Raw genomic sequence first — 25,191 nt, 5'->3', positions numbered from 1 at the left:
CTCGCCGTCTTCCCCACCCTACCCTCTGTTGCGCGCGCGCGCCCCGCGCTGCGCGCCCCCGCCCCCACCCCCGCCCCCGCCCCCGCCCCCGCTCCCACGCGCCCCTTCCCCGGTGGGTGTGCGTAGAAAGTGGAACCAATCGAGAGGTGGCAGAAGCCGCCGTGTGTGACACATATTGCGGCACGTGAGTGAGACAGAGCCCCGGCAGCGCGCGCGCAGCGCAACAGGCGTTTCAAACACAGCAAACGGGACGGCCTGCGCAGCCTCTAACTATTCCCGCAATGAAAGAATGCTAAAAAATCCTTCCGGGCCCGAGAGAAGTAAGCAACGTAGTATTACTTAGCAAAGGACACGTGTGAGACACAGAGTCAGACTTGTACAACATATCCCAACATCTCGCTAGTCAAGAACAAAAGCAGTAACAGAGGCATGCATCACCTGCGCCCTTTCACGCGTGTACGATTCAGCGCCCGCCCGTAGCTAACGGGTGTGGGTCGCGTGGGCTGAGACCCGTACGTCGCCCGTAGTCTAAACCTCGCCGCCGAGAGACGGCGGCAGCTGCTAGGGCCCCCCGTGGCAGCGCGCGGGCCGGCCGGATCTGGTGGACCGTGATCAGACATTCTCCTCGCCCGCGGGAGCATCAACCTCTTCAACCTCCTCCGTCTCTCCCACCGCGGCAGGCTCCTGCGCATCCCGCGCCAGGTTGGGGTCTTCGTTGTGCGTGAACCTGTCAGTGACCTGCGACTCCTGCTGTTGCACCTTCTTCTGAAAGGCGTCCCTCGAGAACCTCGAGAACAGCGTCTCAAGCGAACGCCGAGTTGTCTTTGAGGATGACGCCGAGAGTGCGGGTCTCCATCCCAAACATGCAAAAATATGCCGTCTCCTGCTGGGGGTCGACGCATCACGACAAACCCCTAGGCGGGAGCCGTAGCGCTCAAATGGTTGGTGTCTCTCTCTCTTGAGTAAATAAAGTCGGGCAGGGACCAGGGGCAGGCCCACGCACGCCACACCGTGGGCTGGCACAGAGTCTGAGAGAGTAGTCTGTGAGTTAGGAGTCCTACTCATACTAAATAACTAGATAGACGCGAGGGCGAATTCTTTTATCCTCGAGCGAACGCCGAGTTCTGTCATCGGCTGACTTTTGAGCACATCATCAGTGAAGTGCTTCAACCCTCTCCACCGGCCGCCTCGCCACCTCAGCCGGGGCATCGCTCCACTACCCCCTCTGCGCCGCACGCACCTCCGCACGCTCGCTGCGTCACCCACACGTGCCCCGCCAACCCCTGGCACCAACGGCGCAGGCGCTGTTCAAGCGGTTCTCTTTTTGTGGGCCAAGATGGCGCACAAAGACTGGGGGCCAAGGGACACGGAGAGCGAACTCACGAGGCTCAAGAGCATCACCGACAAGGCTCTCTTGCAAAACGTCGAGAAGCGCTACAGGGCTGGCAACATCTACACGCGAAGCGGCCGCATCGTGCTCGCCGTGAACCCCTACAAGAAGCTGCCGCTGTACACGGAGGAGACGCTGCAGGCCTACAAGGCGTCGCTGGCGCCGCAGGTGCGCGGTGGCTGCCCCAGCCGCAGGTCTGTAGGGCCGGACGCGCTCTGACTCCCTCTGATGCCGCTGCAGGTGGAGCTGCCGCCGCACGTGTACGCCGTCGCCTCCTCGGCGCACTCGGGCATGCTGCGAACGTCGACGAGCCAGGTGAGCGAGCGCGGAGCCACCGCGCCATCGCGCACACGGCCGGCCCTCGAAGGGAGGGGGGCCTCACCGCGTGCCCCGCGCCGCAGTCGGTCATCATCTCCGGCGAGTCGGGCGCCGGCAAGACGGAGACCGCAAAGATCCTCCTCGAGTACCTCGCCGAGGTGAGCTGCTCGGGCTCGGACCTGCATACGCGCGTCCTCAAGACGAACCCCATCATGGAGAGCTTTGGCTGCGCAAAGACGATCTGGTGAGGCCGCGGCACGCCCCCAGACACACGCGGCCGACGCCGCACGCCGCGAGGGGCGGAGCGAGAGAGGTGTGGCGAGGTGCACCATGCTGCGCGGAAGCTCATGCGGCGTGTGTCGGCTCCTCCGCCCCCGGCCGCGCTGCCCGTGCCACGCCGCCGACCGCCCCCCTGCACCCCCTCCCTCCCCCCCGACAGGAACAACAACTCGTCGCGCTTCGGCAAGTTCCTCACGCTCCAGTTCTCGCCGACCGGCCGGATGCAGGGCGCCTTCATGAAGACGTACCTCCTCGAAAAGTCGCGCATCACGTCGCAGCTGGCGAACGAGCAGAACTACCACGTCTTCTACACCGTCGCAAAGGGCCTCTCCCCCTCCCAGCGGGCCGAGCTCCAGCTGCCCAAGGGGTCGGACGCCGTCGAGGCCTTCAAGCTGCTCAACCTCAGAAAGGCGTCTGACGTGGACTGGCGCGACCGCCGCGGCGCCGGAGGCGGCGTCCGCCGCGGAGGGGCGCGCGGCCTCACACCTCTCCCCCCGCGAGCAGGTCCGAGCTGCCCTGCGACTTCGCCGAGCTCTCTGCCGCCTTCGCCGTCATCCCCTCGCTCGCCGGCTGCCAGCTGTCGGTGTGGAAGGTCATCATGGCGGTCCTCTACCTCGGCAACCTCGACTTCGCGGGCAAGGGGGCGGTCGGCGACTCGACCGTCGCGGACGCAAAGATCGCCGACCCCTCCACCACCGCCGTCATCGCCCGCCTCCTCTCCATCCAGCCAACGGAGCTCGAGAACGCAATCTGCATCCAAAACATCAACGCCGGAGGCGAGTGGATCAAGTCTCCAAACTCGATCGCCTACGCCTCCGACGTCAAGAGCGCCCTCACAAAGGCGCGCCGCCCCCTCTGCCCCCCTCTGCCCCCCTCTGCCCCCTCTGCCCCCCTCTGCCCCCCTCGTCCCTCTCTGCCGCCCTCGCCCCCTCTGCCGCCACGGCGCTGCCGCTCTCCTGGAGACATCACTCTCGTCTACCCTCTCCGCCACAGGCAGCGCCTCCTCCGCACCCACGCCCGCAGCGGCATCCCACACGCGCCCCGCCAGCCGCGACCCCCCGGGCACAACGGCGCAGGCGCTCTACTCGAAGCTCTTCGACTGGGTCGTCGAGATGATCAACTCGTCGCTCATCTCCGGCGAGGGAGGCCGCTACTTCATCGGCGCCGTCGACATCTTCGGCTTCGAGTGCTCGCCGAGACAGCAGCGCGCTCGAGCGACATGCGAGCAGAGCGTCGCTTCACACACCGCGCGTGTACACCAGGTGCTTCCCGACAAACTCGCTCGAGCAGCTCTGCATCAACTTTGCCAATGAGCGGATGCAGCACATGTTTACGGAGGCTGTCTTCGAGTCGGTGACCGGGGAGATATGGGGAGATATAGACCAGCGCTGCGATCCTACGATCCCAACACACGCCAACCTCGGGGCGGGGAGACGAGTACACGCCAACAGCCCGCCAGTGTCAGCCAGTGGGACACCTAGCTGGACACCTAGCTGGCACGGACGGCGGGGCACACACACACGCACTCGCGGAGAGCACACACACAACCGGGGCATCACACGCGCCGCACGCCCCCACCGGCAGAGGCGAGGCCGCTGGCCTGGTGGAGAGGGCTTGCGCGGCGGCGCCTCTCTCGTAGGTGATCGCCGAGTACCAGAAGGAGGGCATCGACGTCGCCGACATCACGTTCGAGGACAACACCCCCCTGCTCGAGCTCATCGACAAGCCGGCCACCGGCATCCTCTCGCTGCTCGCCGAGGAGTGCTTCTTCCCAAACGGCACGGACGCCTCCTTCGCGCAAAAGATCAAGCTCGCGCACGCCAGACACCCGTGCTTCGCCGAGGTGAAGCTCGACCGCACCGCCTTCACCCTCTCGCACTTCCCGGGCAAGGTGACCTACCAGTCGGCCGGCTTCCTCGAGAAGAACAAGGACCCGCTCCCGCAGGACCTGGTCGTGCTCATGCGCTTCTCCGACGACGACTTCGTCAAGACCCTCTTCGAGGAGAAGAAGGGCGCCGGTGCGCGCCGATTCAAGTCGGCAAAGTTCGTCGGCGCGACGGATCGACGCGTCTCCGCACCGCTCGCTCGGTCTGTGCACGTGCGTCGCCTGACCTCTTTTAGGCGTGATCGACTCGTTCTCAATGATGTATTTACTCAATGAATAACATAATCGAGTGATCTCTTTTAGGCGTGATCGACTCGTTCCGCGTCTCGCTCAACGAGCTCGTCAAGACGCTCAGCGCGACGAAGACGCACTTCATCCGCTGCGTCAAGCCAAACATGGACAAGAAGGCGATGTCCTGGGACGAGGACGTGATGCAGCGGCAGCTCCGCACCTCGGGCGTGGTGCAGGCGGTGAAAGTTGCGCTTCCCCGAGCCCTGGTGGAGCCGTCGCCCATAGGCAGCTCTACACCTCGGGCGTGGTGCAGGCGGTGCAGGCGACGCGCAAGGGCTTCCCCGACATCCTCCCCTTCGCCGAGCTCCTCTCGCGCTTCGAGCAAGTCGTGCCCAAGGCGGCCATCGGCAAGGCGGGGGCCGAGGGCGTGCGCGCGCTGCTCAAGGGCGCCGAGGTGCCCGAGACGGACTACCGCGTCGGCAAGACCAAGGTCTTCCTCGGCGTGGGCGTGCTCGACCGGCTCGAGCAGCGGCGGATGGAGTACATCGCGTCCAAGGTGATCTCGATGCAGGTCCTGGCGCGCGGGTACCTCGCGAGGAGAAGGCTGTTGGCGAAGCGCGACGCGAAGGCGGGCGGCGACTACAAGAAGCAGCAGGAGGCGAAGAGGGCAGCTGAGGCCGCCTTGAGGAAGAAGCGCGAGGAGGCGGCGGCGGCGGCGGCCGCCGCGAAGGAGGAGGAGGCGGCGGCGAAGGTGCGGCAGGCGCGGTACCAGCGCGCGCGCAAGATGTCCTTCGAGCGGAAGACGGCCAAGAGCAAGAAGGAGGAGGCCGAGCAGGCCGAGCAGGAGAAGAAAGCCGCGGCCGAGAAGGAGAGCGAGAAGAAGCGCTTCTCGCTCTTCAAGAAGAAGGCGGCCGACGAGGCAAAGGCGGAGGCGCGGGCGGAGGAGGCGAGGAAGGCGGCCGAGAAGAAGAAGAAGGAGGACGACGTGTGGGCGCAGTACAACTTCCACTGCGAGGTGCGCCTCGGCAGCCAGAAGGGGGGGGGGGTTCCCTCTCGGTGACCTCGCATCTGCGTCTCGGCGGCAGGTGAGCGACATCCTCGGCTACGCCGAGTACATCGGCATGGACATCAAGGAGGACGCGCACCTGCTGTGGATCGCCGACGAGGCGCTGCAGGCGCCCGAGCCGCAGGGCTGGGAGCAGCGGCTCGACCCAAAGGGCGGCGTCTACTACTACCACGGAGTCACCGGCATGGTCCTCAACCAGCACCCGCTCGACCACCACTACCAGCAGGCGTGGGCCGAAGCGCCGCGCCCTCCAAACTGCAGAACCCTCCCTCTCGCCCGCAGCGACCTCTCCTCACACCCCTGAGCGTCCGCGCAGCCCTACTCAGTGACACTCAGTGACGCCTCTGGACCGCGGCGCCGCAGTTCTACCACTCGATGAAGGCCCAGTACGAGGCGCAAGCAACGGTGGGGCCCAAGCTGAGCAACGTGCTGTCGCCGACGGCGCACCTCGACACGATGAAGCGCGGCCAGATGCCGGCGCTGCGCGAGGTGAAGTTCATCAAGGACTCGGTCGAGTCGAAGATGGGCTTCATCTTCCACCGCACCGACGACGCGTTCGACAAGTCCTTCTTCAACGTCGAGGGGTCTGTCCAGCCCATCATCAAGACGGTGAAGCCCGGGGGGCTCGCCGAGAGCTCTGGCCTCGTCCCGGGTGACGTGGTGCTCTCGGTCAACGGGATCTCGGGGCTGAACAACTTCCAGGTGGTCGAGATGCTCCGCCAGGGCAAGGGGGTCTTTAACCTTGTCGTCTTTTCCGGGCAGCCGATCGTCTCGCTCGGGCAGCCAGTCAGGCAGCCAATCACGGCAGAATCCCTCGGGCTCGACCCGTGAACGGTCCGCGCGACTAGATTATTGTACTCACGGGAGATCGCGCGTCGCCTCTCGTGGAGAGCCGCGGGGCCGAGGCGCCACACTTGAGGCGCGGGGGGGTGGGGGGGTGGGGGGGGGGCTGCGTGTGGGAGAGAATGCGCGCCAACGGAGGAGGGGAGTGCGTGTTCGTTCAACGAGAGAAATGCCTCCTCGGCATTTCACGGCATTTGTTTAAAAGTCTCGCGCTTGGAACCGCCACTCCCCGTCCGCCTCTGGCCGTGGCTCTGTCTCTGCTCCAAGTCCAACCTGGCGCCGGCCAAACCCAAAGGCGCAACCAAGCCCGCCCGGGAACGTGCAGCGCCGCGTCCCCTGTGCCCCGCCGCGCCACGCCGATTGGTGCCGAAGCGGCGGATCTCCGCCCGCTGCTGGTCCCCGCACACGCCCGCCTGCGCCTTGGAGCCTGGCAGCAGCGGCGCGCCCTCCCAGCGGCCAGTGCTGCGCGAGACGACCTCGACGCACCGCAGACCCGTCCTGGCAAAAGCCTTAGCTCCGATGGAGGAGACGGAACCAGGTAGGGAGAGCGACGAGAGCGACGAGCAGTCGCTGAACGCCTTGGCGCCAATGCTCGTCACCGAGGCGGGGATTGCCACGGACCGGAGGGCCGTGCAGCCGCGAAGGGCGCCGTTGCCAATGCTCGTCAGCGAGCCTGGCAGGACGATCGACTCGAGCGTCGTGCAGCGCTGAAGGAGCTGGTCGCTGAGGCTGCTCACAGCTGGGAGACGAATGGAGAGCAGCGACGTGCACGCAAAGAAGGAGAGCTCGCCGATGGCGGTGACCGAGTCGGGGATGTCGATTGCACGCAGCGACGAGCAGGCGGCGAAGGAGGCCGTGCCGAGGGTCGTGACTGAGCTGGGAATGGAGATGGACTCGAGGGAAGAGCAACCGGAGAAGGTGCTGCTTGCAATGTTCGTGAAGTTGCTGTGGTGGGGGAGCACGACGCTTCGCAGCGCCGCGCACTGCTTGAAGGCGCTGTCGCCAATGCTTGCGACCGAGTCGGGCACGGCGAGCGACTGAAGAGAGATGCAGTCTCGAAAGGCGCTGTTGCCGATGGCGGTGACAGTCGGTGGGAGGAGTACGGAGGCGAGCGACGAGCAGCCGTAGAAGACCTGCTGCTCGAGGGCCGTAACCAAGGGCGGGATGTCGACGCTGCGTAGCGAGGAGCACTCCCGGAAGGCGCCGCTGCCGAGGGCCGACAGAGAGGGCGGGAGGGCGATTGCTGCGAGCGAGGCGCAGTACTGGAAGGCATAGTCGCCGATGCGAGTGAGCGATGGCGGCAGGGCGACGTCCGCCAGGGCCGTGCACCCCTTGAGCGCAAAGTCACCGATTTCGGTCACCTTGCCAGGGATGTCTATGGACGGGAGCGCCGCGCAGCCCATAAAGGCGCCCAAGCCAATGGCGGTGAGGGAGTCGGGCAGCTCGACCATGGCGAGACTGCTGCACCCGCTGAAGACGAGCTCACCGATACTCCCCACAGACGCCGGGATACGGACGTGTTCGAGTGCCGTACAGCCGCTAAAGGCGGCGTCGCCGATGCTCTCAAGCGCATCCGGCAACTCAATCTCACGGAGGGAGCTGCAGCCGAAGAAGGCGGCGTCTCCGAGGCTCTTGACGGTGGGCGCCGAGAAGGCTGTCAAAGAAGAGCACCCGTTGAAAGCCTGGTCCGCGATGCGCGTCACTGATGCGGGGAGCGCGATGGACTCGAGCGACGTGCAAGACTTGAACGCAGAGGCGGGGATAGCCGAGAGTGAGGCGGGAAGGGCGACCGAGCGGAGGGAGGTACAGCCCCACCAGGCGCCCTCGCCGACGTGCTGGACAGATTTGGGCACCTCGACTGCCGTCAGGCTCGTGCACCCGTAGAAGGCGTGCGCCCCGATGCTCGCGACCGAGCCGGGGAGCGAGAGGGAGGCTAGAGCCGTGGCGCCGTAAAAGGCGTTATCACCGATGGTGACGACGCTGCGTGGGATGTCGAGGGAGGTGAGTGATGTGCAGCCCTCGAGAAGTCGATCACCGAGGACTGCAATGCCGCGGGGAAGAGCAAGGGCTGCGAGGGATGAGCAGCCGTAAAAGGCGGCGTGGCCAAGGTGGGTGATGGAGTCGGGGAGCGTGGCAGAGGCAAGAGAGTAGCAGTCCCGGAAGGCGACGTCGCCCACGCTCGTCATGGATCGCGGCAGTCGTATGGATCTGAGCGACGAGCACCCCGCAAAGGCCTGGGTGCCAATGCGCACAACGCCCTCGGCGACTTCGACCGACACGAGCGCCCGGCAGCCGCGGAGGGCATAGTCACGTATGCTCGTCTCGGAGCTGGGGATGGTGAGGTGCCCCTGCGAATCAACGTCGCTGCACTTGACGGCGGTGGCCCTGCGAGGAGAGGCCAGGAGCCACGTCACGACGAGCGGAACCCGGAGTGCACGCATCGGCTGCAACGACGACGAGGTTGCGTGTTGCGCTGTTGCGTGGCGCGAAGTTCAAACTCATCGAAAAGGAAAAAATTCTTGGTAAAGAAGAAATAGACGTAACAAACTCACCGCCGCCACATCGCTCCCAAACGACCTGGGGCTCGGAACCCACACGGTTGTGTATCGCTTGTCACGGCCGCCAAGAAAGGGCGATGCCGCAGCGGGGTCAAGCTGTTGCCGTCACAGCCCGAGCTCCGCGAGCCCCGCTGCTGAGCCTGGTGGTGAGCCTTGTGCTGATTTCGCCGATCAAGGCTTTGGTAGTGTGGCCGCAGGCGCGCACGGGCCTCCCTCCGCGCGCCTGCGCTGCCCACCCACGCTGTGCGGTCGCCGGATCAACTAGCAGTGGTGACTTGTATGCATCGTTGGGCATCGATGCGACCGCGTCGGCGGCCGAGGTGAAGCGCGCGTATCGGCGTGCGGCGCTGCGGAACCACCCAGACGTCAACAAGGCAGCCGATGCGCAGGAGGCCTTTGCACGCATTGCCGAAGCCTACACCGTCCTCTCCGATCCGGAGCAGCGTGCAAAGTACGACCGGAAGCGCCGCGCGTCGGGCGGCGGCTGGGCGAGCGGCGCGTCGTCTCGGCCGGGTGCGACCACGGGCTGGGACCGGGGCGGCGGCGGGCGGCGCGGCGCGAGGCCGAGCGCGGCGAGCGCGGGCCGCAGCGACGAGTGGGAGGCGCGGAGGCGAGCGGAGGAGGCGCGGTACGACACGGGCGGGGACAGCTTCGGCGCGCTGCTCGGCGACCTCGTGTCGGCGACGGCAAAGGCCTTTGGCGGCGGCGCTGGCGGATGGGCGCGCACCGCCCCGCTCCCTCGCTCGCGCCGCCACCGCTCCCTTGGAGCTGTTGTGCGCCCTCACCACGCGCGGTCGGCAGGTGAGCTTGCTGGAGGAGCTCGCGCCGATGGAGCCCGAGGGGCTTGCCGAGCTCCTCTCCTCGACCGACACCGCCGCCCTCTCCGCCGAGCTCGACTCGGCCCAGTTTGTCGTCGCGCGGCTCGAGGAGCGGTGCGCGGCGCTCCAGGCGGAGCTCGGCCGCACCGAAGCCGAGGTGCACACACTCTGCGCGACCTCACCCTCACCTCCACACCAAAACACCGACACCAACCACCAGCCACCAGCCACCAAACACCACCAAACACCACCAAACACCAACCCTCGCGATGCGGCCGCGTTCCTCGCTCGGCGCGCGCCCCTGCCCTCGACCCCCCCCCCTACCTCTCCTCCGTCGCTCGCGCAGCTCGCCTCGCTCTCTGCTCGCGGCGCGGGTGCGGGAGGCGCCGCCATCGAGCGGTCGTACGAGCGCGAGCTGCGGCGGGAGGCGGCGGCGCGCCGGGACCGGCTTGCCTCCGCGCGCGCGCTGCTCAGCCGCGCGAAGGAGCGGCGCACCAAGCTCTCCGCGCGCCTGCAGCAGCTTCGATCGAAGGCAGCCGGCGGCGGCGGTGCCAGCGATAGCGATGGCGCGAGCAGTCCTGCCGCGAGCGGCGGCAGCGGCGGCAGCGGCGGGGCGTACCGAAGCGCTGGCCGGCGTGCCTCGGATCGCGGAGGCTCTTCAGCCCGGGGCAGGGCGGCGGAGCGAGAGGCTTCACGCCGCGGCTCCGTGGAGGACGAGCTCGACGCGCTCAAGCGCCGAATGGGGAGGAAGTGATTCCGCCACCGACGCCGTCGCGCGTGTGTCTTAAAGTAGGCTTACAGTACATACAGGATGTCAAGCTTTGGATATTGTGGAAGGCAAAGGGGACGTCCGCTGTGCTTTCATGAAAGGTCATATTTATCTTCGTAGGGAAGAATTTTGAATGATATCCGCCATAAACGCTTGCGTGGGGGCAGCTACGAGCTAGCTTTTCAGAAGCCGTTTGCGGCTTTTCTCCCCCACGCCGTTTTAAATACAATTTTTTCGGAGTGTATGAGTTTTGACTTTTGTCAACAGACAACAGTCAACACAACAACACTCAGGTCTCAGCAGGACGACTCTCACATGGTCATGGACGATCACGACGCATTCGCATAAAAGACAGACTCGACAATCGATCTTCTCTCTTCAATCGTCCAGTCAGTCTTCCTAAAGCCCCGCGACTTGAGCACTTGAGCACGGGATAGGGTCGATTCCGCGTGGTACGGGACCCCTCGATCGTCTCGCCCTCCCTCACTGGAGTGTTCATTTGGGGGGGTCATAACAAACACGGTACAGGATCGAGGTGCACGCTGCCGAAGCAGTGTCGTCCCCCCTCTCCCCGACGGCGATGGCGGTGACGCGGTGTGACCGATCGAGCTACAAGAAGAGCTTGTTCAGCAGGATCCGGGTTAGCCCGCGCACTACCTCACTGGGCCTGAGACCGCAGAGACGCTTCCCGTCACCGTCTCGGGTTAGTGTGGGATCGAACCACTCCGGGATGGGCAAGCCCATCGTTCTGATTGTGCCTTTCCCTCACCATCTGATTAATTGTCAAAATTCCTCTTGTGCAAGAGGGGAGAGGGCTCGGACGGAGCGCGTGGCGGGAGAGGGCAGGGAACCGCGACTTGATAATGTGTGTGGTAATCTGGTAAACCGCTTTCACCTGTATGTGTACTTTTAGCTTACTGGGAGAAAAGAGAGAGGGGGTTGTGTTCTCTAGACCCCTAAGGGCCCTACGCGCGGCGTGAGAGCTCGGAAGCGAGCTTTGCACGGCGATCGAGGATGGCACGGTTCACCCCCTTCACCGAAGCGATGGAGATGCGTTCCGCGTGGTGTGACACAAATGAGAGGCGGGAGTGGGGAGGGTACGCGGTGCGGTCAACGCCCGAGCGTTGAGCCTTGCGCGCAAGGCGGTTGATCTTTGCAACTGCTGGCGGCGAGAAGCCAAGCTGGGGCCGGTCCCGTAGCCGAGAGAGCCCGCGTCGATGATTCGGCGCGGTCGGGAGGCCTTGCGGAGAGACCAGCGAGTTGGCGATCGCTCATGGTACTTTTGGTGTCGTCATCTTCTCTATGTCAGTGTCTGTCCTGTGTGTGGCTCTTTCTTACGAACCGCACCGCCATCGCCGCCGACGTTTCCCAGTGAGACGATGGAGAGGGGGGACGATACTGCTTCAGCAGCGTGCACCTCGCTCGATCCTGTACCGTGTTTGTTATGACCACCCCCCCCTCCCCCCAACTCTGCTGGCACACGGCACGCGTCGTCACTCAGCCGCGGAGAACAGGCGGTGCAGCGCGCGAAGCGCGCGCGATCTCGTACTTTCAAGGCTGGATCCGGCCATTGCAAGGGTATACCTTTGAGAATCCCCAGCGTCCCACCCTCCTAGTCACACACACACACTCAATTTCTCGACTTGGCCAACAGCAACACGAAGTGCTGCGATCGAGGGTGGCCCATTTCTTTTTTCCTTTCTTTTTTGGGCCCTGTGGGCACCCTAGCGGCGGAGCCTGCGGAGGAGGCGCTGATCCTGATGGTCGCGCCGCCCGATGATGTCCACGACTAATTGTCGCTCGCCGTACTGAGCCTAGCGCAGCGCGAACTCGCCGTCTGAGCCTAGCGCAGCGCGAACTCGCTCCTGTCGCTGCGCAACCTCCATTTTTCTTTGCGGCGGCCCGCCTAACAAAGAAATCGCGAACGCCGAGTTGGTCCATGACGCCGGCGGAGGCGGAGCAGGCAGCGACGGCAGAGGGCTTGACACTGGTGCGCTCGTCGCGCTCCAGAAGCGGGTTCGAAGGCGTGTGCGCACACTCGAAAGGCAACGGCTTTGCGGTGAGCCGCAAGGTTGATGGGAGAAAGCAGCATATTGGCTGCACCGCGACGGCGGAGGAGGGAGCGCTGCTTTACGCGCGCGAGCTGGGAACGGAGGCGTCCGCAGCAGCGGCGGCAGCGGCGGCAGCGGCGGCGGCCGAGTCTATGACGCCGGCGGAGGCGGAGCAGGCAGCGACGGCAGAGGGCTTGACACTGGTGCGCTCGTCGCGCTCCAGCACCGGGTTCCAAGGCGTGTACGCAAGGCCGAAGGGGAGAGGCTTTAAGGTGACGCGCGAGCGTGATGGTAGAACGCAGTACCTCGGTTACGCCGCGACGGCGCAGGAGGGTGCGCTGCTGTACGCGCGCCATCTTGGCGCGGAGGCATCGACTGCGACCGATGCAGCGGAGGACGAGTACGCGGGACGCCAGGCGGTCGAGATGTCGAATGCAGCCGTAGAAGGGAGTAGAGAGGCACAACCAGCGACGGCGTCAAGGATGGTCGCGCGCCACCTGGGGGCGGAGGCGTCGTTGGCGGCGGCGGCGGCGGCGGCGGCGGCGGCGGCGGCGGCGGCGGCGGCGGCGGCGGCGGCGGCGGCGGCGGCAGCTGAGCCGATGACGGCGGCTGAGGCGGAGCAGCTGGCGGCGGACGAGGGCCTGGCGCTGGTGCGGTCATCGCAGTCGCAGACCGGCTTCAAGGGCGTGTCGAAGCGGGGTGGGCGCTTTGCGGCTGTGTTCGGGTCGCACCAAAGTGAAGAGTACCTCGGCATGGCTGCGACCGCGGAGGAGGCGGCGCTGTTGTACGCGCGCCACGTCGGGGCGGAGGCGTCAGCGGCGGCGGCGGCGGCGGCGGAGGCAGAGCCGATGACGGCGGCCGAGGCGAAGCAGCTGGCAGCGGACGAGGGCCTGACGCTGATTCCGTCGTCGCAGTCGCAGACGGGCTTCACGGGCGTGTCGAAGCACGGCAGCCGCTTTCAGGCTGTGTTCGGCCATGCGCACCTCGGCATGGCTGCGACGGCGGAGGAGGCGGCGCTGCTTATCGCTCGCCACCTCGGAGCAGAGGCGTCGGCGGCGGCGGCGGCGGCAGCCGACGGACGAGAGGAGGCGAAGCGGAAGAGAGAGGAGGACGCCGAGGACAAGGCAGTGGCCGCCGCGGAGAAGAGAGCAGCGGCAGCGGCCAAGAAGCAGGCGCAGAAGGAGGCGGAGAAGGCGCGGAGGGAGGCGCAGAAGGAGGCGCAGAAGGAGTGGCTGCGGCGCTCGCAGGAAGAGCTCGCCGCACGGCAGCGGCACGCGGCGGAGGAGCAGAAGCGCCTGCTGCGGGAGGCGGCCGAGCGGCGGGATCGCGAGCTGGGGCGCGAGGCGGCGCAGCGACCAGGCACAAGTGCGCCGGCGGCAGCGGAGCTCGACCCGCTCGCGACGGAGCAACCGATCGGCGCCATCATCGAGAGGGCGCTCAGCAGCACGTGCGTCTACCGTCGCCTCGGGGTGCCGCCGCACGCGCCGCGCGAGGCGTGCAGGGCCAGCTTCCTCCAGCTCGCCCGCCGCCTGCACCCCGACAAGTGCTCGCACCCACACGCGAAGGGGGCCTTCGCCGCCGTCGAGGAGGCCTTCCGCGCCGTTGAGCAGGCCTAGCCGCACCCAACATGCAACTTACGTACTCTACGCGGGAGGCCTTCCCGAGCGACCTTCGGCAGAGCGTTCTGGACCGCCCACGCTCGGTGGTCGGGGTCGCGAGGTGCTGCGCCATGGCTGTTGTTGGACGCGTTGGAGTTTTTTATGCAAGTCTTTTTTTTCTGTGTTGAACGATATAAAAGCGGCCTCACATGTCTCATGTGATTGGCCACGCCAACGCGCAACGGAGGCGCGCAGCCTCTAAACACCGCTCGGCCTCTCCACTCGGCTCAGCCGTGAGAACGCGCGAACTCAGAATCGTCTCCGCGCGTCCACAGTTGTCAAACAGGTATTGCTAAAAATCTCTCTCTCAGTTGTCGCGATCGCCCGGCGCGGCGGCATTGACATCCTTGACAATGAGGTGTCCAAACGGGCCACAGCGTGAGCATCTCCCGGCCGCACCCTCGTCCTTCTCGCCCTCGTTGCGAACGCTGGCGGCACCCGCGTCGCAGCGCGCGAAGTCAGAAAAAAGAAATCACAGGAGCCATTGCCGCCGCAGCCAAGACGTCGCAAAAACCCTGTCATGCCCGGCCCGCCCTCACGCGCCACGGCCGCGCTCCGCACGCCGCCGCCGCCGTCTGCCGGCAGCGGGCCGGGTGATGGGTTCCCAAAGAACGTCTTGAAGGCGGCTGCGGACGGCTGCGTGGGACCGGTGCGACTGTGGCTGAATGAAGGCGGGAAGGCGGACACGCTCTTCAACGCTGAGTCTCAGTACGGCCATACTCCATGCACCCTGCTCATCTTCTCCGCGAAGGCCGGGCACGCACAGATTGTCGAGCTCCTCCTGAAGCGTGGCGCAGACATCAACCTGCAGAACGGTCGCGCCAACACAGCGCTGAACACTGCCGCCTACTACGGCCACGAGCGGGTGGTGGACGTGCTGCTGCAGCACGGAGCGGAGATAGACTCGCAAGATTCGGCCTGGCCGGCACTGGCAGCGGCGGCGCAGGGAGGGCAAGAGCGGATGGTCGACCTGCTGCTGCGGCGTGGCGCGGAGATCGACCTGCAAGACCGCAACGGCTGCACCGCGCTGATGCTCGCCGCCTACTTCAACCACCCCTCCGTAGTGCTGCGACTGCTGCGGGCGGGCGCAGACATGGCGTTGCGCGACGAGGACGGCAAGACGGCGCTGCAGTGGGCCAAGGAGAAGGGCCACGCCGAGTGCGTTGAGGCGTTCAGGACGTATCTCGGGGAGGTGGCTGCGGTCCGGAGCAAGGCGCCGTCGGCCGAAGCAGGCGGCGCCGGCGCGGCGGTGGGTGCGAGAGCCGCGGCCTCTGCTTCGAGCGGCGAGGGCGGCGAGGAGGCCGAGCCGGGCAGCGGGGCGTTGCCAGAGGAGGTTGTGCAAGCGGCTCGGCGAGGCGAGGAGGCGGCGCTGGCGTGGCTCGACGGCGGCGGGCGGGTCAACGCGACGTTCGAGTACGTCTTTTCGGACGGCTTTCGTGCGAGCGGCGTGACGCTGCTGATGATCGCAACGATGAAGGGCCACGAGGGGCTGGCCGAGGCACTGCTCCAGCGCGGGGCGGATGTATCGTTGCATACCAGCAAGGGCATCACCGCGCTGCGTCTCGCCGTCTTGAACGGCCATGAGAAGCTGGTCGAGTTGGCGCTGCGGCACGGCGCGGTGGTCGACCAGGGATACGAGTTTGGCGGCACCGCGCTGATGAGCGCCGCCGGCAAAGGCCACGAGAAAGTGGTCGACTCGCTGATCAGGCACGGCGCGGCGATCGACCTTCGGTGCAACAAAGGCAACACCGCACTGATTCAGGCCGCTTTCCACGGCCAGTCCGCCGCCCTTCTCCGCCTGCTGCGGGCGGGCGCAGATACGACGCTGTGCACTACGGCGGGCGGGACCGCGCTGCAGTTTGCCAAGCACAAGGGCCACGCCGAGTGCGTGCGCGCCCTCGAGGAGCATGCGGCGGCGGAGAAGGCGGCGGAGAAGGCGGCGGCGGAGGCGGCGTGGGCCGCGGGAGCGGCGGAGAGGGCGGCGCAGAGGGCGGCGGAGGAGAAGGAGGCGGCGCGGCACGCCGAGGAGCTGCTAGCGGAGGTCGAGGCGGAGACGCGCGCCAAGGGCAAGAAGGGCAAGAAGAAGAAGAAGAAGGGCGGCGGGGCGGGCGGGGCTGCGGGGCCGTCGCAGGAGTCCGAGGCGCCAGCGGAGGGTGCCGAGGCGCCGTCGGAGGCAGCCGCAGCCAAGGCGGCGAAGAAGGCCGAGGAGGCGAGGCTTCTCCTGCTTCTCGAGACGCTCACCGAGGAGAGGATGCGGCTCGGCATCACGCCGGAGAGCCAGGCGGCGGCGTCGGCAGAGGTGGCCGAGGCGGCGCGCTTGGACGCTGCGGCGGACGAGGCGGAGGAGGAGGCGGACGAGGAGGAGGAGGCCGAGGCGGCGGCCGAGGCGGCGGAGGCGGATGCCGAGGTAGCGCTGGTGGCGGCTCAGGCGGCGTTTGAGGAGGCGAGAGCCGCCACAAAGATGAGGCGTGCTGCTGCCGTCGCTGCGAGGGCCAGGGCAGCCGCCGCCAGGATGGCGGCGGAGGCGGCCCAGCGCTCATAGCGTGAGCTGCTCAGAAGAAGCGCGAGGCCACTATCCTGCGGATTGTCTGGGTGGAGCTTGGGAGCTTCCGTCGAGGACGCGCTCGCCGGAGGGTCATCATGCTTGAATCATGCACTGAGATGGGGCGGGCGGCGGGGCGTGCTCGGAGGGCAGGTGGGGAACGTGGCCTGGTGGGGTGGCCCGGGAAGCGTAGGCCGTTAGCGGGATCGACCTGTGGCGCTTTCAAACTACACATGAAATTGCTCACAGATCACATAAAATTGCGGCACTTGGAGCACTTTAGTTTTGGACACACACACACACACACACACACACACACACACACACACACACACACACACACACACACACACACACACACACACACACACACACACACACACACACACACACACACACACACACACACACACACACACACCGCTCACCCACGCGCACCGGGCCTTGCACTTTAAATGCCGTGGGGCTCCTGTCGTTAGACGTGGAGACGCGAGGGTCGCCCCCCCTTGCCCCACCACCTCGTGTGTGTGGAGAAGTCTACCTTACCTTACCTTACTTTTGGACGTTGGAGTGCAGTCGGTCCGCCCTCGGAGATTAAATAAATAAACAACGCAGACATCTCCTGGAGAAGAGGATGCCGCAAAGAAAAAGAAAACAGAGAAGCCAAGGGAGGGATGGGAGGACGGCACGCCGCCACCACACAGGGATTTTAAGGAGAGGAGTGTGGTGCCAGCCGTCGCCCACCCTGACCCTTGGTCGTCTGCCTCTTTCTATCTCCCTTCGCAGTCCCTCGCCGATTCTCGCTGCAACCTTCATGCCACCTCGCGGTCGTCCCACTCTCGTCGTTCTCCCTCCTGTCGTTTCCTCCGTGCAAGCCCCACCCGGCTGGCGAGTGGGCTTGGGGGCGTGCCGCCCTGCTTGCTCTAGGTGAAACGTCTAAAGGACGAAGAAGCACGAGGGTGCGACCAACTCCGCACGACGGGCGGAGAAGACGGGCACTAGAACCAGGGAGGACTGGGAGAGTGTGAATGGAGAGGGACACGTGTGGTTCAGACGTCCTCCTCTGTCGCGTCGTTCTCGTCTGCCTCGTCCTGCGACGCCGCCCCCGCCTTCCGATCCCTTGCTCTCGCGGCTTCTCCCGCCTTTCGGCGCAACTCGAGAGCGCTTTCTTTTTGGGCACACACACACACACACACACAGAGAGAGAGAGAGAGAGAGAGAGAGAGAGAGAGAGAGAGAGAGAGAGAGAGTAGAGTAGAGTAGAGTAGAGAGAGAGAGAGAGAGAGAGAGAGAGAGAGAGAGAGAGAGAGAGAGAGAGAGAGAGAAGAAATAGACGAATTACGGCGCTCACACACCAGTGGTCGGGGCACCCCGCTCGGTTTGAAGGCGTGCCACCTTCAGGCTGACCGAATGGCTCCAAAGCGTAAAGGCAAGGCCCCAAGCGCTCCGACTGCGAAGGCGCCAAAAGCAGATCCGAACAAGCCAAGCGACAAGCAGCTGTGCAACATCCTCAAGTGCTTCGTGCGGATCGCGGGGGGTGGCGGTGCCGCCTATTTTCCGGACTCTGTGCATAACTCCAAGGGCTTCTCGTCGGCGTCCGTGGCCCCTCTCTCCACATCAGACGGCGTGACGCTCAAGCTCGGTAAGGGCGCCAAGGAGTTTCTCGCATCGCTTCCCCTGACCGACAGCTCAAGCTATTGCGAGCTCTGTGCCGACTACGCAAGCGCCGTGGTGAGCGCCCGGCTCCAGTACGGCGATTTCAACCTCAACGACGGCGAGTGCCGCTGGCAGCCGGTCCGCTTTAGAAGGCCTTCGAGGCGTAGTGAAAATCTAGCGCACAGTGCAGCTCTCATAGGTCTGAGCAGGCGGCCACGTTGCTGCAGGTGGGAGTGCACTTCCTCCCCCTCCTCGTGTACGTCGAGACCGAGGCCCTCGCAAAGCAGTGGCTCGAGGTGTTCTTTGACTCGGCCGAGTGCGACCCCGAGGATGTCGGTGTGGGCGGCTGCGTCGAGAATGACAGCGAGTGCTGCGTCATCAAGGACTACCTCGCCGAGCTCTCCCCGAAGCCCTCGTCGTTCGCGGACTATGTGAAGGCGAGGGAGAAGCTGGCGCGTGCGGCGCGCCAGCTGCAGTCGTAAGTGTCGCACACGCCCGAAGCCCTCTCGCTCCGCACACCACTCTGAGTGCCAGCATGGAGGTTGGAGCATGCCGTCTTGCGAGTGGTGTGGCCCTGGAGGGTTGGTGGGTTGCGCGTGACCGTCTTGCGTGGGACGGATGTCCCAGCGGTCTGCAAAGGAGGGCAGTTTGTTGTTAGGCGAGCACTGTTAGAGGATTCCGACCCGAGATTGACCCGAGATCGAACCGAGACCGAACCGAGACAGACCCGAGATCGACCCGAGATCGACCCGAGATCGACCCGAGATCGACCCGAGATCGACCCGAGATCGATCGGCACGAGCGATCAACCCAACAATGCCCCAGAGCCCCCTCCGGGGGGACCCCCCCTCCACGCCGGACTTTCTTTTTTGGCACAGTGAAGCCCGGGGGGAAGGCCAGCCCTGGCCAAAGAAACCAGCACCTCCTCATCGGGCTTCCCTGAGCGTCACAGCTCGGTGATCGCGCCGGCCGGACACCACTGTGACGTCCGTTCCGGGCATTTGAACGCGACCTTCGGGGGCAAAGACATGGGCTCTATGGCTCAGACTGGACTCCTCTTGGTCCCTTCTGATGCCCTAGGCCACACCTGGGCCTTACCTGGGGTCCTAGGGGCCGGGCAGGGTTTGCCCCCCTAAAGGGGCCCGAAGAACCTTAATAGAAATCGCATCAGGCCCTCCACAACCCTCAAAATTTTCTTCGGGGCGCGCTCCGCGGGCGGCGCTCCGCGCCTGACTCTTGAGCGTCATAGGCGCTGGTTCGCACATAAATAAATAAATACAACGGACATCCCAAGCTAGGGCTGGGTCGAGGACAGACACGTCCCCACCTTTGCAGGATTTTGCAAAAGCGAGGGGGGAGGGCGCATCGCCGCGCGGAGAGGGCTGGGCACAGGGCACAGGGATCTCTCTCGCATAGGATATGCACTCGGCGGCACGAGGGCAATGCTGGGCGTCCTATGTTTGTGCTCCCCCCCGGACCCCTCGCTCTCGGGCACTAACCATCTGACCACTCATCGACGGGGCTTGGCGAGCGGCCGCGCTGCGGGGCAGGGCTGGTGAGAATGGGCTCTGGCCACTCGCCCGTGCGGTTGTAACCGCGCATCAGCCGAACGGAGGCCTCGACCGCCCCTCGCGGCAAGCTCTCGAGCATCTCGAGCAGCTCGCCCGCCGCCATCGCCGCCTCGAACTGCTCCCACATGCCGAGCGCGCCGCAGACCTTGCGTACAGCCTCTTGCTGCACCTCGTCCGGTACATCGGTGTCGTAGCCGGACGAGTCGGCGGAGGATGCCCGCTTGGCGGGCGGAGAGTACGGCGAGGGCACTTGGAGCACTTGGAGTGCAGTTATTAACCTCACATCCAGGGCCGGGGAGCTCAGAAGCGCACCCAGCGGGCCGGATGATCGGGATCGGGTTACGGGCTAGAGAGCCCTAGCCCCGGGGGTGCGCGTTCGCAGGGAAAGGGCCGTAAAGTAAACACTGGTCTCCGAGGGTTGGTTCCGTGTACCGGGTTTCCCCTTAACTTCAATCGATTTCAGAACGCCCCCTCTACACGGAGCTAGTAGACACGACGCTGTACACCACGCACGTACACAGGTCCTCACTCAGCATCCCGTCCCAGGGTTCCACTGCTCGACTTCCCGGGGCTCCGGTTCTCCCTGATTCGCTCTTTTATTCGCCAGCCGAGCGTCGCCTGACGGTCGCTGTAGCCGTTTCTGATGTCTCTTCTTTGGCCGAGGTCTCTCGCCTCCGCTTCACCTCCGACTGGTACCGCAGCCTCCGAGAGCGTCGACGGCCCGGCCGGGGTCTCCCCGGGCGAGGACGGCGGCCTTAGATCGTGTCGCCACCCCTCCCAGGGAGGTCGAGCCCGCTCTCCCTGGTCGGCGAGTCGTGCCCGCACTCGTGGCCTCTCTATCGTCCCTGGCTCGCCCCCCCCCTCCGCCGGCTCCTCTCCAGGCTCGGGGAGGCGTGGCCCTCCCTGTCGAAGGTCGTGGTGGTCCGGTTGCCACTGCGGCTGGCCTTCCTTCGGTGAGCCCGTACGTCCCGACTCCACTCTCAGAGGCCGCGTTAGCTCATCTCTCACCTCCTCCGACAACTGACCCCAAGCCCCCCCTCGGGTCCTCCGGCCTCGGCTTTCCGGTTCGCCGGCGGGTCCGCTATCGTACCGCGGTAACTCCTCTCCCCCATCTCCTCCTCCCGGGTACACCAGCTTCCGGCGGGGCGGTCCCGGCCCCCCCAGGTTATTCCGAGCGGGTCCACACGGCGGCGGCCCCGCCGGCGGCGGGGGTGGAGGCGGTGGCAGGGGCGGCGGGTACGGTGGCGGCCCTCGCGGCCCAAACGCCCGGTGTGGAGCCGCTGGGGCGGCCCCACGACCCTGCAGCCGTTCCAGTGGCGGGGGTGGAAATGGCAGTGTGGGTGGCGGAAACGATGGCGGCACTGGCGGCCGCACCGCCTGGTGCGGAACCTCAGGGGCGGCTCCTCGACCCAGCGGTCGCTCCAGCGGCGGGGGCGGAGGTGGTGGTGGCGGGGGCGGGCCCGGCGGCGGCGCCGGCCGCCGCACCTCCTGGGGCGGGGCCTCGGGGGGTGCCCCCTGCCTCTGCGGCCATTCCAGCCGTGGCTCCACGTGTCGGCCGTCCACCCCGCTCGTGAGGGGGGGCCTAGCTCTCGTCTCCCCTCGGGGAGGGGGGGGGGCAGGGCCCGGATTCGTCGACGGCCCCGCCTCTCCCCCCCCCCCCTCTCCGCATCAGGCCGTAGACTGCCCAGTAGTCGCGTCGCATCCCCCCTCGCCTGGTCCTTCTCGATTCGGTCCCGCACCGCCCGGATATCAAAGGCCGAGTTGTGTTCGGACAGTGGGCCCGCCGATGCCACACGCCTCTTCACACAGCAGGCGTACGCCTTCATCGCCTGTCCCCCCGCCGACGTCGGTCCTGGTGCAATATCGTTGACGAGGTAGTCCTCCCCCTCCCACCGGAAAACCTGTCCAAGAAGATCTGTCGAGCCGACCAGTCGTTTAGCCAAGCCCCGCACCTCTCGTGCCTGTACTGGCCTGAGCACGCCGGTGCTGTCCGCGACCGACAGACCGATCGCCCTAAGTTCCGCCAGGACCGCCTTCTCGCCCACCACCGTGGCCTCTTGATCCCTCTCGGCTTCTCGGATCGCATCCCGTCGTTGTCTCACCCTGTCTGCTGCCGGCACGAACCTCTCCGGGCTGCCTCGCGTCCTTTGTGGCAAGATCCGCGTCGGGGAAGGCCGATCCCTAGGTGCATCCCCGGCTCGGGGTGCGCTCGCCTGCTGTGGCGGCTGCCGCCCCCTCGCCGCCAATCCGTCTTCTCGCCTCCTCTTCTCACGGACCACAGGGGCTGCACAACAAAAGCACACAAACACTCCCTGTCCCTGCATGGCTTGGCGTAGGCGCGTCCTCATCCCTTCCTCCGCCTCTCCTTCCACCCGCTCCGAAATCCGTTCCAGGATGGCGCTAACCACCTCTTCAGCCACTCCCGTAGCCGCAGGTCCGTCTTCCGGCTTGACGTGGAACAGTGTGCGAAATTTACCGCAACCCCTGCCTAGACGAGTACAGCTAAAGAGTACCCGGGGCTCCCCATACGGGAGACCTCCCTGTGGGGGCCCGTGAACATCTTTAGCTTGTGAGCCAGGAAAAGGGTTGAATTTACCGCCGCACCCATGACAGGCGGCTAGCGTGGGGAAGCGCTCCATCCCGAGCGACTCGAGAGGGATCCCCACCGCTTGCCAGTGGCGCGTCACTTGTATCGCCCGCTGCTTGGCCACCCGGGCCACCATCCTCAGGGCGCCGCATTCAGTGCACTTTCTTTTTTGGCACGGTGGCAGCGAAGCCCGCGGACTTATCACCACACCCCCCGCTTGAGCCGTCGTGGTCGCGGACTTAGTGGCATATATGGACGAGGATGCGGCGCTCGCGGAGCTCTGCGTGCTCACTGGTCTCGAGCCCTCCTCGGCGCGGCACATGCTCGCAGCCGCCGGCAACGTCGAGCTGGCGGCAAGCCTGTACTTTGACGGCAGTCCAGGCGCTGTGTCCGATGCGTCCGACGGTGAAGGAGCAATCTTTCAGATCGACGACTTGGAAGCGCCCTCAATCGAGGAGGCGAGTGTGCGCCAGAACGTGCCGCAGCACGGCCGCGCGGGCCGCGGTCGCCGGCGGCGCGGCCGCGGCAGCGCTTGCGAGTGGGATGGGGAGGGCCTCGATCCACTCGACCTCTTTGCGGAGACGGACGAGACGCTGCTGATAGACAGCAGTCGAACCGCGGGCGGGCGCCGCCGTCGTAACTCACGGCGCGCCGGTGACTCTTCGGACGGGGAGGAGTTGCCGTCGGGAGGCCGCGCAAAGGGCAAAGGCAAAGCCAAGGCGGCGGCGGCGGCGGCGGCGGGCGTGCAGAGCTCCTCAGCCACGAGTGACGCGATACCCGTTCCGGTGCGAGTTTTGGCGGCCCTCGTGCCCACCATCGTGGGCGCTCCTCACACGCGTCCCGCCTGCGTCAGGCGGCAGGCCGGCGGCGCGAGAAGAAGGCGCTGCAGAGCAGCCGGCGCAGGGAGGAGGGCCTGCCACGAGCGGGGAGCTCTCCCCGCGAGGGAGTCGTCTCGCTGGGGGGCGGCTCGCTCTCCGACGGGAGCGACCGCAGCGAGCAACCGCGCAGCGGAGTGCAGTCGCACGCCGGCTGGAGCGCGCCCGCGTCTTCGTCGCCGTCGGGCAGGTCGTCGCGGCGCGGGGCGGCGCCGTCCGCCCTGCTCAGCACGGGCGAGCTGCGCGGCGCTGGGGTGCGCACCGTTGGCTTCGCGGCGGGGAGCGGCTCCCTCGACGCCCCGGCGGCGCCGGGACGCAGCGGCGGCGCAGCTTGCCCGGCGCCTTTTGCACGACGCCTCTCGGAACTTTCCTTAGGCGGCGCAGGGCAGCCGAGGCGGCGCTCGCTGCGGCCCCCGCGGCTCGGCCTCGGCCTCGCCCTCCGTGTCGCCCTTCCACACCCCGCTTGCGGCCGAGGCGAGCCCGCCGCCGCCCCTCGCCCTCGAGACGGCTCCTGCGCCGCCCCGCCGGCGCGGAGGCGGAGGCGAGGAGGGCAGCCGCTGCCGGGCCGAGCGCGCGATCTCGCGGCTTCTGTGGGACCCGACATACGACGCAGTGCGGGCGGGCCTGCTCGTCGAGTGGGACTCGCAGCAGGACCGCCGCTCCCGCCGCTCCGGCGCGGCCGCCTGGTCTGCGCGGGTGCAGACAGTGCGGTGCGGCACGCTAGATGGCGGAGAGACCGCACTGTCCCTTGTGCAGACTGCAGACAGTGCTGAGAGACGCCACATCCCTGTGTGATCTGGCCACGTGGTCTCTCAACCAAGCACTCGAGAGACGACGACCACCTCCGGCTGTGCTCCGTGGCCTCGCCCTGGTGGTCGCGTGCCCTCGTGTCCCCGCGGTGCTCTGACGGCAGCGTGCCTCTGACGGCAGCGTGCCTCTGACGGCAGCGTGCCTCTGACGGCAGCGCGCCTCTGACGGCAGCCTGCCTCCGTCCTCGAGGTGCGTCACGCCCCTCTCGCTCTTCCTGCAGCTGCAGTCGGGACGCGCCACAGAGGCGGCGGAAGAGGGGCTCCAGGCGGAGGCCAAGGGGGAGGCGGCGGAGGCGGCGGAGGCGGAGGAGGAGGGGGAGGAGGCGGAGGCGGAGGCGGAGGCGGAGGCGGAGGCGGAGGCGGAGGCGCACCACGAGGAGGGCGCGCCGAGCCGCCTTGCGACGCGCCCCGTCTCCATCCCGGGGACCCCCTCCACCCCGGGGAGTGGCTCGGCGCTGCGCCACTCATCCCTCCCGTCCAAAAGCAGCTTGAGGTCGTCGCCGACAAGCTACCCTTGCTCGGCGTCGCCCTCTACCTCGCTGCTGTGCGGCCGCTCTCCGGCCTTCTCCCCACTCTCCGATGCGGCGCCATGCGACGGCCGCGGCCGAGGCGCAGACAGCAGGGCCGGGCGTCCCCCCTTCCACCTGGTCACGGCGCTGCTCCTGCCGCCCGCGTCCTCCCCCGCCACTGCCGCCGCAGCGCACACCGCTCTGTGGCACGTCGAGTGGAGGACAGACACGCCGCGCATGCCGCCGGCGCCCCCGCTCGACCAGGGCGGCGGCGCCGGCGCGCCGAGGGCGGCAGCCGACTCGGCGGAGGCGGTCGAGGGCGACGCGTGCGCGCCGACTCCCTTGCCGGAGCTGCCGCTCGACTTGTGGCCGATGGTGCTCGACGGGTGCCTCGGCCGCGAGCTCTGCGCCCTCGCGGCGACGTGCCGCGACTTGCACGCGGCGGTGGGCGCCTCGCACTCCTTGTGGGCGCGAGAGCACGGCCGCGTTCTCGGCGAGGCGCCGCCGCCCGACCTGAGCACGGCTGCGGTGCGCGCGGTGCTCCGCAGGGCGGAGGCGCGCATCGCTCCGTGGATGGCGCCGCCCCCCCTCGCTCTGCTGCAGTCGGGCGCCGCCGCCGCCGCCGCCGCCGACGGAGGCGGTGGCTTCGCTACTGCGCCGGGAGTGCGCGCGGCCAGGTACGACGGCGAGGGACTGCTGATCTCTGCCGACGGCGGCGCGGTGCGGCTGTGGTCGATGGAGCGGCGGCGGCGAATCTGCTCGCTCAAGAGCAGCCA

At 66.8% G+C, this 25,191-nt stretch overlaps 7 protein-coding genes across 7 annotated transcripts in view; 5 read left to right on the top strand and 2 right to left on the bottom strand.

Moving 5' to 3' along the window:
• Nucleotides 1–938: 938 nt before the first annotated feature.
• Nucleotides 939–6,000, top strand: EMIHUDRAFT_450146 (hypothetical protein; the record flags this gene model as incomplete). The annotated part of the gene is made up of 13 exons (XM_005779465.1): nucleotides 939–945; nucleotides 1,302–1,558; nucleotides 1,631–1,705; nucleotides 1,792–1,952; nucleotides 2,148–2,414; nucleotides 2,492–2,807; nucleotides 3,064–3,173; nucleotides 3,250–3,340; nucleotides 3,627–4,005; nucleotides 4,176–4,348; nucleotides 4,417–4,659; nucleotides 5,189–5,356; nucleotides 5,533–6,000. 13 exons carry the CDS (start codon nucleotides 939–941, stop codon nucleotides 5,998–6,000), a joined length of 2,715 nt encoding a protein of 904 aa, XP_005779522.1.
• Nucleotides 6,001–6,515: 515 nt separating this feature from the next.
• On the bottom strand, nucleotides 6,516–6,929 carry EMIHUDRAFT_57282 (hypothetical protein; the record flags this gene model as incomplete). The annotated part of the gene is made up of 1 exon (XM_005779464.1): nucleotides 6,516–6,929. A coding segment is annotated over one exon (414 nt), but the record flags the coding sequence as incomplete, so codon positions are not given.
• A 63-nt stretch (nucleotides 6,930–6,992) lies between these two features.
• EMIHUDRAFT_64463 (hypothetical protein) lies at nucleotides 6,993–8,198 on the bottom strand (the record flags this gene model as incomplete). The annotated part of the gene is made up of 1 exon (XM_005779463.1): nucleotides 6,993–8,198. A coding segment is annotated over one exon (1,206 nt), but the record flags the coding sequence as incomplete, so codon positions are not given.
• A 449-nt stretch (nucleotides 8,199–8,647) lies between these two features.
• Nucleotides 8,648–9,028, top strand: EMIHUDRAFT_64389 (hypothetical protein; the record flags this gene model as incomplete). Its single annotated transcript, XM_005779462.1, has 1 exon — nucleotides 8,648–9,028. A coding segment is annotated over one exon (381 nt), but the record flags the coding sequence as incomplete, so codon positions are not given.
• A 3,068-nt stretch (nucleotides 9,029–12,096) lies between these two features.
• Nucleotides 12,097–16,408, top strand: EMIHUDRAFT_100265 (hypothetical protein; the record flags this gene model as incomplete). The annotated part of the gene is made up of 3 exons (XM_005779461.1): nucleotides 12,097–13,677; nucleotides 14,153–14,224; nucleotides 15,893–16,408. 3 exons carry the CDS (start codon nucleotides 12,097–12,099, stop codon nucleotides 16,406–16,408), a joined length of 2,169 nt encoding a protein of 722 aa, XP_005779518.1.
• A 1,410-nt stretch (nucleotides 16,409–17,818) lies between these two features.
• Nucleotides 17,819–18,753, top strand: EMIHUDRAFT_463240 (hypothetical protein; the record flags this gene model as incomplete). Its single annotated transcript, XM_005779460.1, has 2 exons — nucleotides 17,819–18,202; nucleotides 18,292–18,753. 2 exons carry the CDS (start codon nucleotides 17,819–17,821, stop codon nucleotides 18,544–18,546), a joined length of 639 nt encoding a protein of 212 aa, XP_005779517.1. The 3' UTR covers nucleotides 18,547–18,753.
• Nucleotides 18,754–22,473: 3,720 nt separating this feature from the next.
• The window catches only part of EMIHUDRAFT_463239 (hypothetical protein), a gene marked incomplete at both ends in the record, with an annotated part of 3,874 nt that continues 1,156 nt past the window's right edge, over nucleotides 22,474–25,191 (top strand). The window contains 4 exons of the mRNA XM_005779459.1: nucleotides 22,474–23,007; nucleotides 23,076–23,351; nucleotides 23,473–23,807; nucleotides 24,097–25,135. Of these exons, the coding sequence (XP_005779516.1) occupies nucleotides 22,474–23,007; nucleotides 23,076–23,351; nucleotides 23,473–23,807; nucleotides 24,097–25,135 (2,184 nt within the window). The remainder of the gene's footprint in view (nucleotides 23,008–23,075; nucleotides 23,352–23,472; nucleotides 23,808–24,096; nucleotides 25,136–25,191) is intronic.

The sequence above is a fragment of the Emiliania huxleyi genome, assembly GCF_000372725.1.
Source record: "Emiliania huxleyi CCMP1516 unplaced genomic scaffold EMIHUscaffold_23, whole genome shotgun sequence".
NCBI lineage: Eukaryota > Haptophyta > Isochrysidales > Noelaerhabdaceae > Emiliania > Emiliania huxleyi.
The sequence above is the reverse complement of the archived record's forward strand: the minus strand, read 5'-3'. Positions and strand labels throughout refer to the sequence as shown.